This window comes from Podarcis filfolensis, assembly GCF_964270895.1.
Source record: "Podarcis filfolensis genome assembly, chromosome: 2".
In the NCBI taxonomy this organism is placed as follows: Eukaryota; Metazoa; Chordata; class Lepidosauria; order Squamata; family Lacertidae; genus Podarcis; species Podarcis filfolensis.
Genome location: NC_139605.1, coordinates 41165493 through 41179597, shown reverse-complemented (window position 1 = coordinate 41179597; position 14105 = coordinate 41165493). Strand labels below are relative to the sequence as shown.

Genomic DNA, 14105 nt, shown 5'->3' with positions numbered 1-14105 from the left:
AGCCTTAATTAAAGGAGCTGTATCATCAAGTATATTTGTAGACCATGGATGGCCCTGTCTCCTCCAGCCCTCCATTTATTCTATATGTGTTCAGCTCTTTTTGTTTATCACATTTTATCTGATTATCTCATGGTTTGTATATTCCCCCCCCCTTCAAGGTAAGCTCAGTTTCTCTCCCACCCCCCTCACATTGACTCAGATATTTTTTGGGTCTTCTGACTAGCCCACCCCAACATTCTCATATGCATACCTATAAACATATTTTAGTGTCTTCGTTGCCTTCTGACTAATGGCTCTGTGTATTAGTGGTCTGCCAATGTCTTGTTTCAGTTATGTATGCTGATAGTTTTGTTCTCTTCTTGACCTGGGAATTAGTGCAATTTCTACACTTGGCCAATCTCATAGTGTTTTGTTCTCCATCATTGTTTCTTACCTGTTTACGTTCACTTCCTTTCAGTTGTCCTAGGAGCTGTAGAAGAAACACAGATTTGCACGTACATCTACTTCGAAACAGTCTGTTTGTTCTGTTAGGAAAGGTTTAGTAAAGCTCAGACACAGATTTCAGACTGCAAAGCTTTAACTGCACAAAATGAATTCAGAAATGAAATAAAATGGGAAAATTCTCTTACATCTAAGCTTAAGAGAAAATTGCATATCTTACTAAAATGGGGTTACTGCCATTCTCAGATGGGCTTCCTGCTTAAATTATATACTGTACATCTGGACACTACCTCAGTAACTGTTGCTTGCATCTATTTACAATTTGAACTGCTCTTCTTTGAACATCACAACCATATGAAATAAGCTTTACCTATGTTTTATACAGAACAATCTTCCTGTTCCAGGATTATGGATGGGTCAATCTTCAAGTTAGCTGTATTGTGCTGAGATGACCATGCTTGTAACTGGTTGCACAATGTGTCCTCTGTTCCCTGTGTAATGTTATGCTGTGCCGAAATTGCAATTGCAGTGTTGTAACTGTCCAGAGCCTCACTTTGGATGTCTTTCTAGGGCCCTCCTGGATCAGGAGATGGGGGTGTGGTCAGAGGAGAACCAGGCCTCCCAGTGAGTATCTCCTTTGCCATTCTTTTGGATAGGCAACCACAGAGAGGATTAGAGCATATGGGCAAATGCAGTTTTTGAAGATGTGGATGTGAGCATTGCTTGAGGAATACTAGAATGGGGCTGTGAGAAGTTTATAGTGGCGAGGCTAACATTGTCTGGGAGCATTAGACAGTTATTGCTGAGGGAAGTTTAAAATCATCAAAGATTACAGGATTCAAATGCATAGCGACATATTGGGGGGAAAACATTGAGTTTTGATGTTTTGATTGCTGGGAAAATGTGATATATCTTCAGCTCTTCTTCAAGGGAAGGCATCTGAATCCCCTGCACAACAACCGTATATGACTAGTATATGAATTGCAAAGGACATAAGATATTTTGTGTTGCCTTTTGTGCTCTAGGGTGTGCCAGGAGATCCTGGGCCAAGAGGACCTCCTGGGCTCGCAGGACAGAAAGGAGACAAGGTAAGACAACCATCTATCTGCCCATGGACTTTGAGGGCAAGCAGCTAGTAGGTGAACATAATTTAGTGTTCCTCTACCATTTTTCAGTGCCCTTCTCAGAAACCTGCTTTGTCCCTGCTTCTGCACAGACACGTCCGAGACAGTTGACGCAAGAGTTGTACTGATGCAAATTAGTTTGCGATGCAGATACACTTATTGCTTTTAATCCCTCAGTTCCCTGTAGCCTACTTGAATTTCATGGGTGTTTATTTAAAATATTTCTAGCCCCACCCTTCATCACATGTGACCCAAAGGCAGGGGTGGGACTTTTGTTTCTTACTGGTAGTAACTTATTTGCTCTGTGTCCAAAGGGGGATGGAGAAGAAGGTTTTCCTGGACCACCTGGACGGCCTGGAGACCCAGGAGATCGAGTGAGTTTTTGAGAGAAAAGAAATTCCTGCTATGCTATCTCCTGATGGGATTTAGAGCCTATGAAAACTAGATTATTAGTTTTGTTCTCAAGAGGAAGAGCCTCAGCAAAAGATCGAACAGTTCCAACAGTGTCCACGATGTCTGGGGAAATAGGCACAAATTTCCTTGAGAGATAACGTGAGTCACGCGGCAGATTCCTCACTTACCAAGTAAAATGCTCTTGCTTTGTCTTTAGGGCCCTAGAGGACCTCCAGGTGAACAGGGAAGCAAGGTAGGTACTTTCAAAGCATTTAAGTGTTCTAGAATTAGGGCCACAGCGTGTCTCTCATTGACTCTTTCCATTTGCTGTCACCCATTCAGAGAATACTCTGCAGTAGGCCCAGCCTAGTTCTCTGGTATATAGGGTTGCTTTTCCTTCACATGAAACTCTTAATTCAACCCCCCTCAACAATGACAGAGGTTAGAAACTCCTTGGTTGCTTTGCAATGGGCCCCTTCACCCACACTTGCACCCTCATCCATTGTTGAATAACTTGCACCCTTAAATGCTGCTAACACGCCCACTATTTTTGTGACAGGGAGACCGAGGGCAGCCTGGTGAGATTGGACCACCAGCAGAGAAGGTGAGCTCTGATTGGGAAAGGTGACCATATTGTACAGGTGGTGGCAGAATCTTGTTGAGCCAAGATTTATTTGCAGAGATGGAAGATAACCAGTAACTTGGTTTGGGCAGCTGCTGCGTATTACATGATGACACATCAAGTGACCTGCATTCATGTGTAATGTATTGGCCGCATATCAGTCAAAAGCTGATTCGCAAATGTGCGTCCATCACTTGGTGTCGCATCGCTTTATAGCTCTTGACGCTTTATCTTGTCAACTGCCTCCTTTCAAACAGAGCGATATGAAAGCCGTGTCTGTGGTGTATGATTTGGGATGTTGTTTTCACACGTGCATCTCCCGCTTTGGTGCTGTAGGCATCAAGAGGTGAACACACCTGTGTGAATCAGCTGAGTCAACAGTACCACTTTGTTCCAAACAGGCTTTGCGTATGCTGGTGGCGTGCAGGTAACATTGTAAGGTGTTGTGTGAGATGCCCGTGTATAGGAGGAGCTGCCAGTATTTGCCTTAGGATTCTGTCCTCGGATCCCCTAATCACCTGAAAAAGCTTGGATCTGGGCTGAGGATTCCCCAGGAGGAGTAATGCAGGCATAGTGATGGTTGCGCACCTCTGTCTGGAAGCAACCTGCATTCTGTATCCTTGGAAGCAGATCCACACAAAAAAGAGTAGACACTGGCTCCTCTCAAGAAGACAGTTTTTTCAGAACACTCTATGGCTCCTTAATCTGCCAGACATGTACTCATTTTCTCATTTCCTTTTCCCTTGTAGGGAGACCGTGGATTACCTGGCCCTGAAGGAGAGAAGGTACATTAATTCAAGAGTAGCCCTGCTGTACCTGGATTCTAAGCTCAAAGGACTTCCCTCTCTGGGAGAGTTGGTGTCGTACAGATCATTCATAATAATTAATGCATCAAAATTAATTAGTGGATAAACTGTTTGGCCTAGACCAGGGGAACCTGGCTCTATCCCTGTTCCTTAAGTTCTTAGTGTTCCTCAGCTTAACCTGCTTCTCAAGCACATTCTGGTGATAAACTGGGGAGAAGCCTGTGTACATCACCCTGACCATTAAGGAAAAGGGACTTGCAAAAAGGAGCTGCTGTTGAAGAGCTGTTCTGTTCTTAGACCTCAGTGGTGAATCTGAGTGTTGTCCAGACTCCATTGCAGGGAAATTGCTAGGTACTTCAAATCACTCAGGGCATGTGGCCATTCCACAAATCTGCATAAAATTTGCGTATGCTAATTTATATGTGTATGCACAGATGTAGGCCTCTGATCAAAGCCTAGCTGTCCTCTAAACAAAGGGTTTTTTTTTTTTTAAAAAGAGCTTAAAAAAAGTGAGGAAGAGGCAAGAAATCTGGAGCCCAGCACAAAAGATCTAGGACTTGGATCATTTGAGCCAACTGCTAGCAACTTCCCTGCACAGGTGCAAATACTCTCCTTGGCCCTACTAACTTCCTTGTTTTCCCTTGTTCCAGGGAGAGCAAGGACCCGCAGGTCGTCCAGGTCCATCTGGCAGAGATGTAAGTATGGGTCTCTCCTTAGGCTCAGTAGCTGACCCTGCTGGAGAATCAAGACGAGAACCAGCATTTAGACAGAAACCAACTGGTGATTCTACCCCTCTGTATATACCCATCTAGCTACTCCAGAATGTAGTTAGTACTACTGCAAGTGTAACTGGTATTGCTAGGGTGAGATCCATGGGTGTTGCTGTATTTGTGATGAATATGTTTCCCTTTGATTTTTTGGAACAGGGCTCGCAAGGGCCGCCTGGCCTTCGAGGAGAAAGGGTAAGGACTCTTTAAAATAATGAACAACTAAAACAATACGATGAGTGAAATAATTAACATATGTTGAACAGTAATCAAACGTTTCCAAAATTCTGGGTAAAAAGCCTTTGCATGTCTTCTGAATATCCCTAAAGTTGGGGCTAGGCACCCCCCCTCCAAGGTTGGGAATTCCAGAGCCTGGTCACTGTCCCACAGACCTCTGAGGGCAGCCAAATTACCCACAGAGGCCTTCCCTGAGGATTTTAATTCCTGGGCTCGTCTCCTTTCGGAGGCTGGATAGAAATGTAACCACATGGCTTGCCAGATTCATTGCGACCCCCTTGCTTTTGTAGTTCTAGGCAAGCAGGGAAACTGAGGCTCATCAAGCCCCTGGGAGACAGCTGGACATGAGCCGCAAATTGTGCAGGCCTGGCCCACAGCGTTCAGAATTCAGAATGCCTGGTTGGTTCTCCTAGTCAAAAAAAGCTTGACAAGTTCACTGAGGAGTGAGAACTGAGCTGTTTCCAGTGCTACTAATTGCATATATTGGTTAAATTCTGCTCTTTCAGCCACCTCATAATATCTTTCATGGTTCATAAATAATTGGCTCCTCGGGCGCTGACCCCCACTAGTGTGAGACAAGCGGGGTATTGAAGTTGCATCTCTTGGTCTGGTGCCAGTGAAGTCCCTAGTCGGAGTGAATCCCTTCTAAGCGTGTGTTGCTATTTTTGCTATACTTCCTGAACCTTCTTCATGTGTCAATTCCTTCCACAGGGAGACCCAGGGGAACCTGGACTACCCGGGAAACCAGTAAGTGCCCCTTTGTTGAACCCACATAGTTGCACATGAATGACTACCGCATAGGAGGATAACTGGTGAAAACCTTTCCAAACGCATCCTAGCTCTCTTCCCTAACCCCCCCAAGCCCCGCCCTGCTGGTGGTTTTATTCCTGGGCTGGAAATAGTGGTCAATGTATAATCTCTCATCCCCTCTCCTTGAGGTATTTCCACCTTCACATTAGCTACTGCAAGCAAATTGGGTAACTAGAAATTATGTTGTGTGCCATGTGTGAGAACATGCATATAGCACCCCGCAGAGGCACCTTGGTTGTTGCATGGGTGGAAAACAGACGGGAGGCTTTTTATGCCACCTGCACCCCTTCACCATCTTGCACAGCTAATGTGCAGATGGAAAGCTTCATCACCTCCTCGCCCTGAAGTGGGCAGATCCTGGCCTCCCTTCCTGCTTTGCGCACAGCTTGCAACCAGTGGGTAGGAAGTCCCTTTCCATGGGTTGATAATGTTAAAATTATACTCAGCAGGTTCTTCCCTTGTGTGTCTCTTCTAGGCTTCCAGTCAGTCAGGAATCAAAGGAGACAAGGTAACAGCATGGAAACATATCTGCTTCTCAGTAGGGACTTGCAGAGTAGGCAGTGTAGCTTAGAAACAAGCCTGTTTGCTATATATTCTCTTGGAGAAAACCACTGTGAATTAATTATTTCAAGCCCACCATTGTGGCACACTCTTCTTTTTTCTGGTGATTTCATCCCTCAATTTGGGTAGCGTCTTACAAAACAGCAGTGCTCATCTCCATTAATAGTATGGGAAGCAAGAGATTGCCACTATTAACTACTGAAGCTGTGTTGCTATCTTCTTTGTTTAGGGGGAGAGGGGCCTTGTAGGACCAGAAGGGCCACCTGGACCCAGAGGAGATGCCGGGAGCAAAGGAGAGCGTGTGAGTGGTCAAGATGTCTCAGCGCATGCTGGGTGTGATGATGCAGCGCGCAGAACTTGATTCTTTTGACTCCAGAGTCCGGATTTCAAGCCAAACTGAGATGCTCACTGCTACAAACTTTGTCAGGGATTATATACATTTCTGGACAGAAGCCTAACAACTTTACACTGAGAAGTAAAGGCGGGCTAGAAATCTGTTAAATAACAATTGTAGTAGATTTGTGTGGCCCCCTATGAGGAAAGCAGATGCTATAAGGCCAAGCTAGAGAATGTTGCAAAATTTACTCATTGTTTTGGTGGCAGGAAGCTGGGTGGGCAGAGCAGGATGGTGGTTCATCCTTGGTGGAGGTTACAGGGCTCCTTCCACCTGCTGCCTGTCCAGCCAAAACCGAGAACAAAAGATGGATTTCTCCCTCCATTCCACAAAACATTTTGCCAGGCTCTACTTCAAACCCCCACCGTTTGAGATGATTAATGATGACTGTGCCCATCCAGTTAAGCAAGATCTGACTAATGGTTGAAACTCTCTTTTTATGACCATTTGATAAAAAGATAGTTCACTGCTACAGGTAATGAAATCCCATCTTTCCATATAGCAAGACCAACTTGCCCAAATCTTATTAATGTATTGTGGAACTTTAGAGTAAATATGATGTGAAATCAGTGTGCATGTGTTACATGGAGGATGCATACATCACATCTCCTCAACTAGTTTTTATCCTGACATGGCTTTGTTTTTCCCTTTAGGGGCCGCCTGGACTTGGTGTCCCAGGGTCACCTGGTCCAAAAGGAGAGCAAGGGGACAGGGTGAGTCCTATCCTAATTTCCTGGATCTGTGTTCAGGCAACCAGCTGTGCACCAGGGCTCTGTTAGTCCCCCTCTTTTTTGAAGAAGAAGAGGGATCTCTTCAGCCTCTGCTCTTTGATTTGACCCAATGGGCTGATGTCTGTGCAGTGCCTTGGTTCCTACCTCCAGTAGGTTCAAAGTTTGCCAGCATTTGCACAAGCAGCAGATGTGAGTCATGTCTGCTCAGCCTGCTATATATTCATGCGGAAGGGTTAGCACTGTGCGTCCGAAGAAGAGTTATTTTTCCCCTTTCCCCCATGGTGTTAACCCTTACGTATCTGAAAGAGAATGTGGCCTCAGCCTCTGTAGGAGCCTCTGCTTTCCTGAGTGACTTAGAACCGTATTAATTATCTGCTTCTTCCCTTCCAAAACAGGGGATTGTTGGTTTGACAGGCAAGACGGGTGCAAAGGTAATTATTGTGCTTTGGCTGAAAGGAGCAAAAGGGTGCTGATGAAGTCTGGGCTAGGCAAGTGGTGCTTGCATCGTTATAATGTGTGTGTGTGTTTGTGTGTGTGTGTGTGTGTAAGAGAGAGAGAGAGAGAGAGAGAGAGAGAGAGAGAGAGAGAGTATGTAATGTGGGGATAAGGAACCAGTGAACCTCCAGATGTTGCTGGATGATAACTCAGATAATTCTTCATCATTGCTCATGCTGGCTGGGGCTGGGAGCTAGCCAGTGAGCTTCATAACAGAGCAGGAATCTCAACCTCCCCAGTTCAAGTCCAACACACTATCCTGGCTCTTAGAGAGTGGTTCTATGCAGGCTGTGTAGGCGTTGGGGGTAGAAGCACCTTTTAGTCTTTTCAGAGAGGTTCCAGTGCCTGGTGGTCAGTTTGGGGCTCCTTTAGGATCCCGCATTATTTGTATTAATGTCATGTTCATTTCCTTGCCCAATGGTTCTCTTGCTTAGGGTGACCCAGGAGACCCAGGTGAGAGAGGAGAACCAGGAAGACCTGGACTTACTGGACAGATGGGACAGAGAGGAAAAGAGGTAAGTAAGAGAAAAGAGACTTCACCTTTTTCAGACCTGGGATCTACCTTTATCCTCAACTTGCATTTTGAGTACCAACTTTTTTTTTTTAGCCATGCATTTGTATGGTGACCATGCTGCTGGCTTATTGGTTTAGATTGCAACTGGGCAAGGCATGTGCATACTTAACAAGTAGATTCATTTGAGGGTACTTAGGCTTTAACACAGGGCCTACTGAAGGTGTGGTTGTATTTCGATGATAATAAGAAGGATGGAAACAACTTCTCTGCTGTGGATTCTTTGCTTCTAGGGTGAAAGAGGTGACAAAGGAGATGAAGGAACCCCAGTAAGTAAGAACTTCTCAATTTGCCACCTGCCCACTCTGATGTTCCTGCTTTTTCTTTTACTTATCAAAGGCAAAATGCAAAAATAAGAGATTTATACTCCACCAACTGTCCATTTTTTAAAATATAGCCTACACATAATGTATGCAATACCAAAATCATGTTCAAGTACTTAGCCCTCTCTCATTTCTTCTTTTTTTTTCTCTCCCAAGGGTGAACCAGGTCTACCGGGCAAACCTGGAGAGAGGGGTCTGCGGGTAAGTACAGTGGAAGCACTGCCCAAGCAGGTGATGTGTGGCATGAAGTTGGGAATTATTTCTAAGAAAGGTCATGGAGACATAGATGCAGGATGCTGTAAACACTGAAGCAGGGGACTGTGGGTGAGATGACTTGCCAGCATTGACTTGCCATCCCTTCAGTGGCACAGCATAAAACTCTGTCCTTTGAGCCTGGGTTTTGGCATTGCAGAAGAGCTGCTGTGCAATATTTTGCTTCTTGTATGGGCCTAGCCTGGAAGGTTGACATATTAGCACAATCCAGAGGTTTTCAACCTTTTTGAGTCCACAGCTCCCTTGACCAACAATATTATTTCTGCGGCATCCCTGTGGGGCTCAGAAGCCCAGTTGTGTCACCCCTTGCCTGCAGAGCTGGCAGCCCCTCACCCTTTTTCAAGCACCCTCCCTTGTGGAGTGTTTCCTCAGCCTCCTCTCTCCTCCCCTCTCTTTGGGAGTCCTTTGGGCAGCTGCAGCTGATGCCCCTGGTCTCTGAGCTGCTTCCCTGCCCCAAAGAGATGTGCCTCCTCACACTGCCCCACAGGGGCTTGAGAAGCACCCCCTGGCCAGCCCCAGAGCCATCATTCACCTGGGGAGCTTGTAGCCAGGGCTGCTACAACAAACAGCTGTGCAAGCCTTTGGGAGGCAGAGATGCAAGAGGGCATCAGAGGAGGGAGGGAAGGAAAGAGAGACAGAGTCCAGTGTTGCCTGCAGTACCCGCCTGACCATCATTCAAGGTACCCCAAGGTTCCATGCCACACTGGTTGAAAACCACTAGCATAAGCAGTGCTGATTGGTGGTGTTTTTTTGGGGGGTGGCCTGCAGCCTGAAGGTTTGGACTCTATTGATCCTCCTTGTTCCTTAGATGAAGTTGGAGAATTTCCTTTTCATCACAGCATTGAATTCCTTGGCCCCCTTCCACTGACTAGTTTCTCCCGTCCAGCCTCACTCCAACTAGCCAGTTCCGCAAGGCAATGCCCCAGGCCTTTCCCAGTGTGGTATTGGCTACCTGATAATGTTCTGATTATTTTCATTTCTTTTTCACATCGCAGGGTCTGCCAGGAAGCCGAGGGCTCCCTGGCGAGAAGGGGGACCAAGGCGACCCAGGTGAAGACGGGAGAAATGTAAGAGCCCATTGTGCGCCCCTTGACTCGGTTGCAGCACCCACCTACCCCAGGCTTGCTTTTACTATGTTGCTTTTTCCCTTTGCAGGGCAGTCCTGGAGCACCAGGGTCAAAGGGCGACCGAGGAGATCCTGTGAGTAGCTGTGCTTTTCCCACTAAGGGCTGCTCTAGCCAATCTATGTTGTCTGCTTGAGATCTTGCCCAGAGGCCTAGACCTTGCTGTGGGGCTCCAGATGAGAACGGACAGGAGCATGGTTACTGGCACCAAACAGGGCTGGAAAACAAACATATTATCTTAATACAGAGCCACTCAGAATGGCTGGGGCAACCCATTCAGATGGATGGGGTACAAATAAAATTAGTATTGGTATTAGTATTATTACAACAGCAAGCTGCCTCCATGTTTCTTCCTGACCATGGGAACTTCCAGACACACAGATCCTTGTATAAAATAGATGCAGTGAACATTCAGAACCTCCCAGCAGTGCCTTTACAGGGGCTGGCTTTTGCTCTCCACACTCCTCGTTCAAATCTATTTCCCTTCCTTGTGTCCACACTGGCAAGCCGAGTCTCCTGTGCCCCCAAGCTCTTGGCCTACACAAGTTCTGGCTCCGTTCTGTTTCCTTGAGCGCCCAGTGTGGCATCCTCCAGTGCCATCTGTTTGTGGTCACATCCCAAAGGTTTTTGGCACTGAAGATGCTGTCGCGCTTCTTCACATTACACTAGTAAGGGCAAATCCTGGCAATGGTGCTGGAGTTGGCAGCCTGCCTCCCAGGGAAATGACTCTGAAGGCTAATGATGCAGCAGCCTTGCTGGGGCTCAATATTTGATCAGTGCCTGGATAGGAAATCACCTGGGAAAGCTTCCTAAAATCCTAAAATGGAAGAAAGGCAGGATATAAATGTCATTAATCATCCAAGCAGAGGAGGCTGAACTAGCTGGCCATCTCTGAACACCCAGCCCTTCTTGACTACATGTTCAGCATTACCTCTCTGAAAGAAACCTGGAGCCCTCAATGCCCGCTGGAGATACAGGAATGTGTGCTTTTTATGGTGTGCATCAGGGACTCCCCATCCTCCTTACTAACAAATGTGATGTTTATCTTTGCTCTTGCCTGGGACATAGTGCTGAATCTTTGTTTTCCTTTCTTCTTCCCACTTACCCCCTTCCCCTTGCAGGGTCAGCCTGGACCCCCAGGCCAGACAGTAAGTTCCATGTTTTCCTCCCCAGAGGCAGTATTTTGCTTTGGCTCTGACTTTGCAAGTGTCTAACATACCCCTCCTCTTTTCTGCTCTGCAGGTTGGTACAGGACCTGGAGGAGGAGGACAAAAAGGCGAGAAGGTGAGTGATCTGGCTCCAAGATCCCATCCACCCCACCTGCTGGGAACTGTGGCGGGAAGATGGCGACCTCTGGACTGCCAGCATTCTTGGTGGGAGCGGAAATCCCAACAGTTATGTCCTGCAAAGAGATGCTGCTTAGGGGCTAGACTAGACAGAACATTGAATGTCTTTGCATTTAACATGGTGTCAGAGACATGGCCAGCAGAGAGGAATCCGCAGAAGGGGAGGAAGAGGCAGAGGAAAACAGAAGCTTGATTCTTTTTCACAACGAAAGGGAGATAAGCCCTCCTCGCTCTGGAATGCTGCCTGTATGTTTTTGCAGCAGCACAGAGATGAAGGAGCAGGAGGCAGGTGGTAGGAGGGGGTTGGATTCAACTCCAGAGGAGGAGGAATTGGCTGCACCTGAGTCTCCAAGAAGTAGGAGGCGGAGCAAATGATTAGAACAAAGGAAGACCAGCAGGAAGGCATATATCTGGCCTTGGGAGGGGCTGGAAGTCAGTCAAGTCAACTGACTCTGACAGTGAGGAATGAGTTGTGAAAAGCTCGGACTGCTGAAAACCTTGTTGTTGTTGTTTAGTCGTTTAGTCGTCTCCGACTCTTCGTGACCCCATGGACCACCTGTTATTGCTAAATAAACCTCAACTAGTGAAACTGCCAGTGTTCCATGTCTTGTGTGAGAGAAGTGCTAACCTGACGCATGAAGGGTGTTTTTCATAAAATAAATGCAAATAGAATCAATGGGGGGAGCTGATAAATAATCAAGATCACAGGAGGTGTGTGTGTGTGGGATTAACCCTCCCCCTTCCCCCTGTACTACAATCCTCTGCTCTTTACACAGGAAGGAGATCCCATATGGGCGTTTGAGCATCATGTCCAGTCTGACCCTCAGAGAAATCAATCACCCTTGGGCATTCTTCAGAAATAGTTCTGTGGATATTGGTTAATGAGAAGCGAGGGCATGCCGTTGTTGTTTCCTCACTCACTGCACCACTGTTTCCTTTACAGGGGGAGCCAGGGGACCCTGGAGAAGATGGAATGAAAGGTGTCAAAGGAGATGCTGGTTTACCTGGCCTGCCAGGAGAACGAGTAGGTGCCAGTTCATTGGAGTTATATCTGAGGATACCCAAAACCTCATCAAGCTAAGACTGAGGCAATGTAGAGCAGCCATTGGAGAAGAAACAAACTTTGGATATAAAGGGGATGAAGGACAGGTTTCTAGGTTTGGAATGGCTTCATCTCCTGTTGTTTACGGCAGGGGTTGCTGAACTTTTTGGGGCTTGTGTCTCATCTATATCGGGAGAAACCACACACCGCAATCTGTTCTATTGGCTACAGCAGAATGCTTCTTCCAATTTCAACAGAAGACCACTGTGGGGGCCAGGGAGGGCCTGTGGGGGCACATGGGTGCCTGTGAGGGCCATGTTGGCCACTCGTGTTTATGGTTCTCTGTACATTGCTTTGAGTAGGAAGGGTTGGTGCATCAAAGCAAAAGATCATCATGCCTTGGAGAGGGTAATGAGGGATAATCTCAGGGGTAAGTGACTTTGTAGTGGATAGCAAGTGGCTTCAAGGGTGTATTTCTCTTTGTCAATTGGGCCCTGGCTAGCCTTACTTCTAATGACCTTCCAGCGGCAGTCAATGGCATTTTTATTTAGACAAGTCCCTAGCCCACAAGCTGATTTGTAAATACGTTTGAACTGGTTTTAAACTGGAGTCCTGTTGATGTTTTAACCTGCCTTGTTTCTGAGTGTATTATATTGCTGTTTTATTTATCACATTTTATTATATTTGTATGACTGAGAACCCTTGGATGGAAAGACAAGGGCTGTTGGCGTAAATGGCCTAAAAATTTCTAAACATCAGCCACACACCCTTCTCACACCCTCCTTTTTTTGCCCCTCTCTTGCAGGGAATTGAAGGCTCCAGAGGTCTCCCTGGAGTTCGTGTAAGTCTTTTTCTCTCTGCCTTGATGTGTCCTGCTCCCTGTATGATTTCTCGAGAGCTTAATTCCCAGCTCTGCGTGGTTCTTTGCAAACTGAGCATGTGCTCATCTCTTTCATTTTGCAGGGTGACCCTGGAGACCGAGGTCCTGTGGGAGAGAAGGTAAGAGAGCTCTGACATTTAGGATGCTAGAGGTGAGGGTGAGAACCATGGAAACCCACTGTATTTATCATTCCCCCAAGTAAATGCTGCACCCACTTCTATCCACAATAGCAACAGCTTGTTTACTTTTTTAAAAAGAAAGCTGAGGTTTTCTCTGATGCCAATTTTTGTTTCGGATAGCAAATTTTGGATATAAATGGGGAAATTATAAAATAGCTACAACTTTATACACTAATGTAGTGCACTTCTTTCGTGGTTCTTTCTACCACTGTCTCTGATACTGCTCAGTACCTCAGGAGCTTTATGGAGCCACTGAAATTATGACTGATGATAAACAATAGTGGCAGAGATCCCACAGCCTTAATTCTGCAGATATGCCTCTTCCTACTGCCTCTTAAAGATCAGAGGCTTTTTCACACCTGCCTTTTAAAGACTGTGCAGAGGCTTATCTTCAGTCTTAGTGATGGGAGATACAACTGTCAAAGAGCGGGCAGAGGCTTATCACTAATCTTAGCGCTAGGCAACACACTGCTAAGATTGGAGATAAGCTAATGTCTTGTCTTAGTGCTGTGGTGCTTAGTGCTGAGACTGGAGATAAAGGATCTCTTGTCTCCAATCTTAGCACTTAGTGCTTAGACCAGAGATAACAGAGCTTCATGTGTAATGTCAGGTGACTGACAGATGGGCATGGCTTGCACAATTAAGCCCATGGGCTAAAGGTTTTCCAAAGATCCAGAGCATAGAAAACTTTTCCCACAGCTCCCATTCTTCCTGCTTACCACCTTCCAGAGCACTGTGGTCCAGAACACTGGGCACTCACTCTCATTTAATTCTCCTCCAGGGTGACCGAGGCCCTCCAGGGCAAGATGGCCGGAATGGGTTAGATGGGAAGCCTGGTCAAACAGGACCTGCAGGCCCAAGGGTAAGTGTAATGCTTGGTAAAAGATACAATTTGCAGGTATAGCTAAGCCACAGTGGTACTGTGTCATTGTCAGCACAGTCAGCTGTCCTGTGAGCTGCTCTAAAGACCATACACAGAGTGATTA

General features: G+C 46.4%; 1 protein-coding gene across 8 annotated transcripts in view; it reads left to right on the top strand.

Moving 5' to 3' along the window:
* COL7A1 (collagen type VII alpha 1 chain) overlaps positions 1 to 14105 on the top strand; it is a 107619-nt gene that overhangs the window by 47518 nt on the left and 45996 nt on the right. For all 8 annotated transcript variants that reach the window (XM_083602818.1, XM_083602820.1, XM_083602819.1 and 5 more), the window contains 24 exons: positions 1012 to 1065; positions 1467 to 1529; positions 1880 to 1939; positions 2176 to 2211; positions 2518 to 2562; positions 3330 to 3365; positions 4037 to 4081; positions 4313 to 4348; positions 5102 to 5137; positions 5676 to 5708; positions 5991 to 6062; positions 6809 to 6868; positions 7282 to 7317; positions 7816 to 7896; positions 8186 to 8221; positions 8432 to 8476; positions 9544 to 9615; positions 9704 to 9748; positions 10794 to 10820; positions 10915 to 10956; positions 11962 to 12042; positions 12866 to 12901; positions 13024 to 13059; positions 13901 to 13981. In XM_083602818.1, the coding sequence (XP_083458944.1) occupies positions 1012 to 1065; positions 1467 to 1529; positions 1880 to 1939; positions 2176 to 2211; positions 2518 to 2562; positions 3330 to 3365; positions 4037 to 4081; positions 4313 to 4348; positions 5102 to 5137; positions 5676 to 5708; positions 5991 to 6062; positions 6809 to 6868; positions 7282 to 7317; positions 7816 to 7896; positions 8186 to 8221; positions 8432 to 8476; positions 9544 to 9615; positions 9704 to 9748; positions 10794 to 10820; positions 10915 to 10956; positions 11962 to 12042; positions 12866 to 12901; positions 13024 to 13059; positions 13901 to 13981 (1194 nt within the window). The remainder of the gene's footprint in view (positions 1 to 1011; positions 1066 to 1466; positions 1530 to 1879; positions 1940 to 2175; positions 2212 to 2517; positions 2563 to 3329; positions 3366 to 4036; positions 4082 to 4312; positions 4349 to 5101; positions 5138 to 5675; positions 5709 to 5990; positions 6063 to 6808; positions 6869 to 7281; positions 7318 to 7815; positions 7897 to 8185; positions 8222 to 8431; positions 8477 to 9543; positions 9616 to 9703; positions 9749 to 10793; positions 10821 to 10914; positions 10957 to 11961; positions 12043 to 12865; positions 12902 to 13023; positions 13060 to 13900; positions 13982 to 14105) is intronic.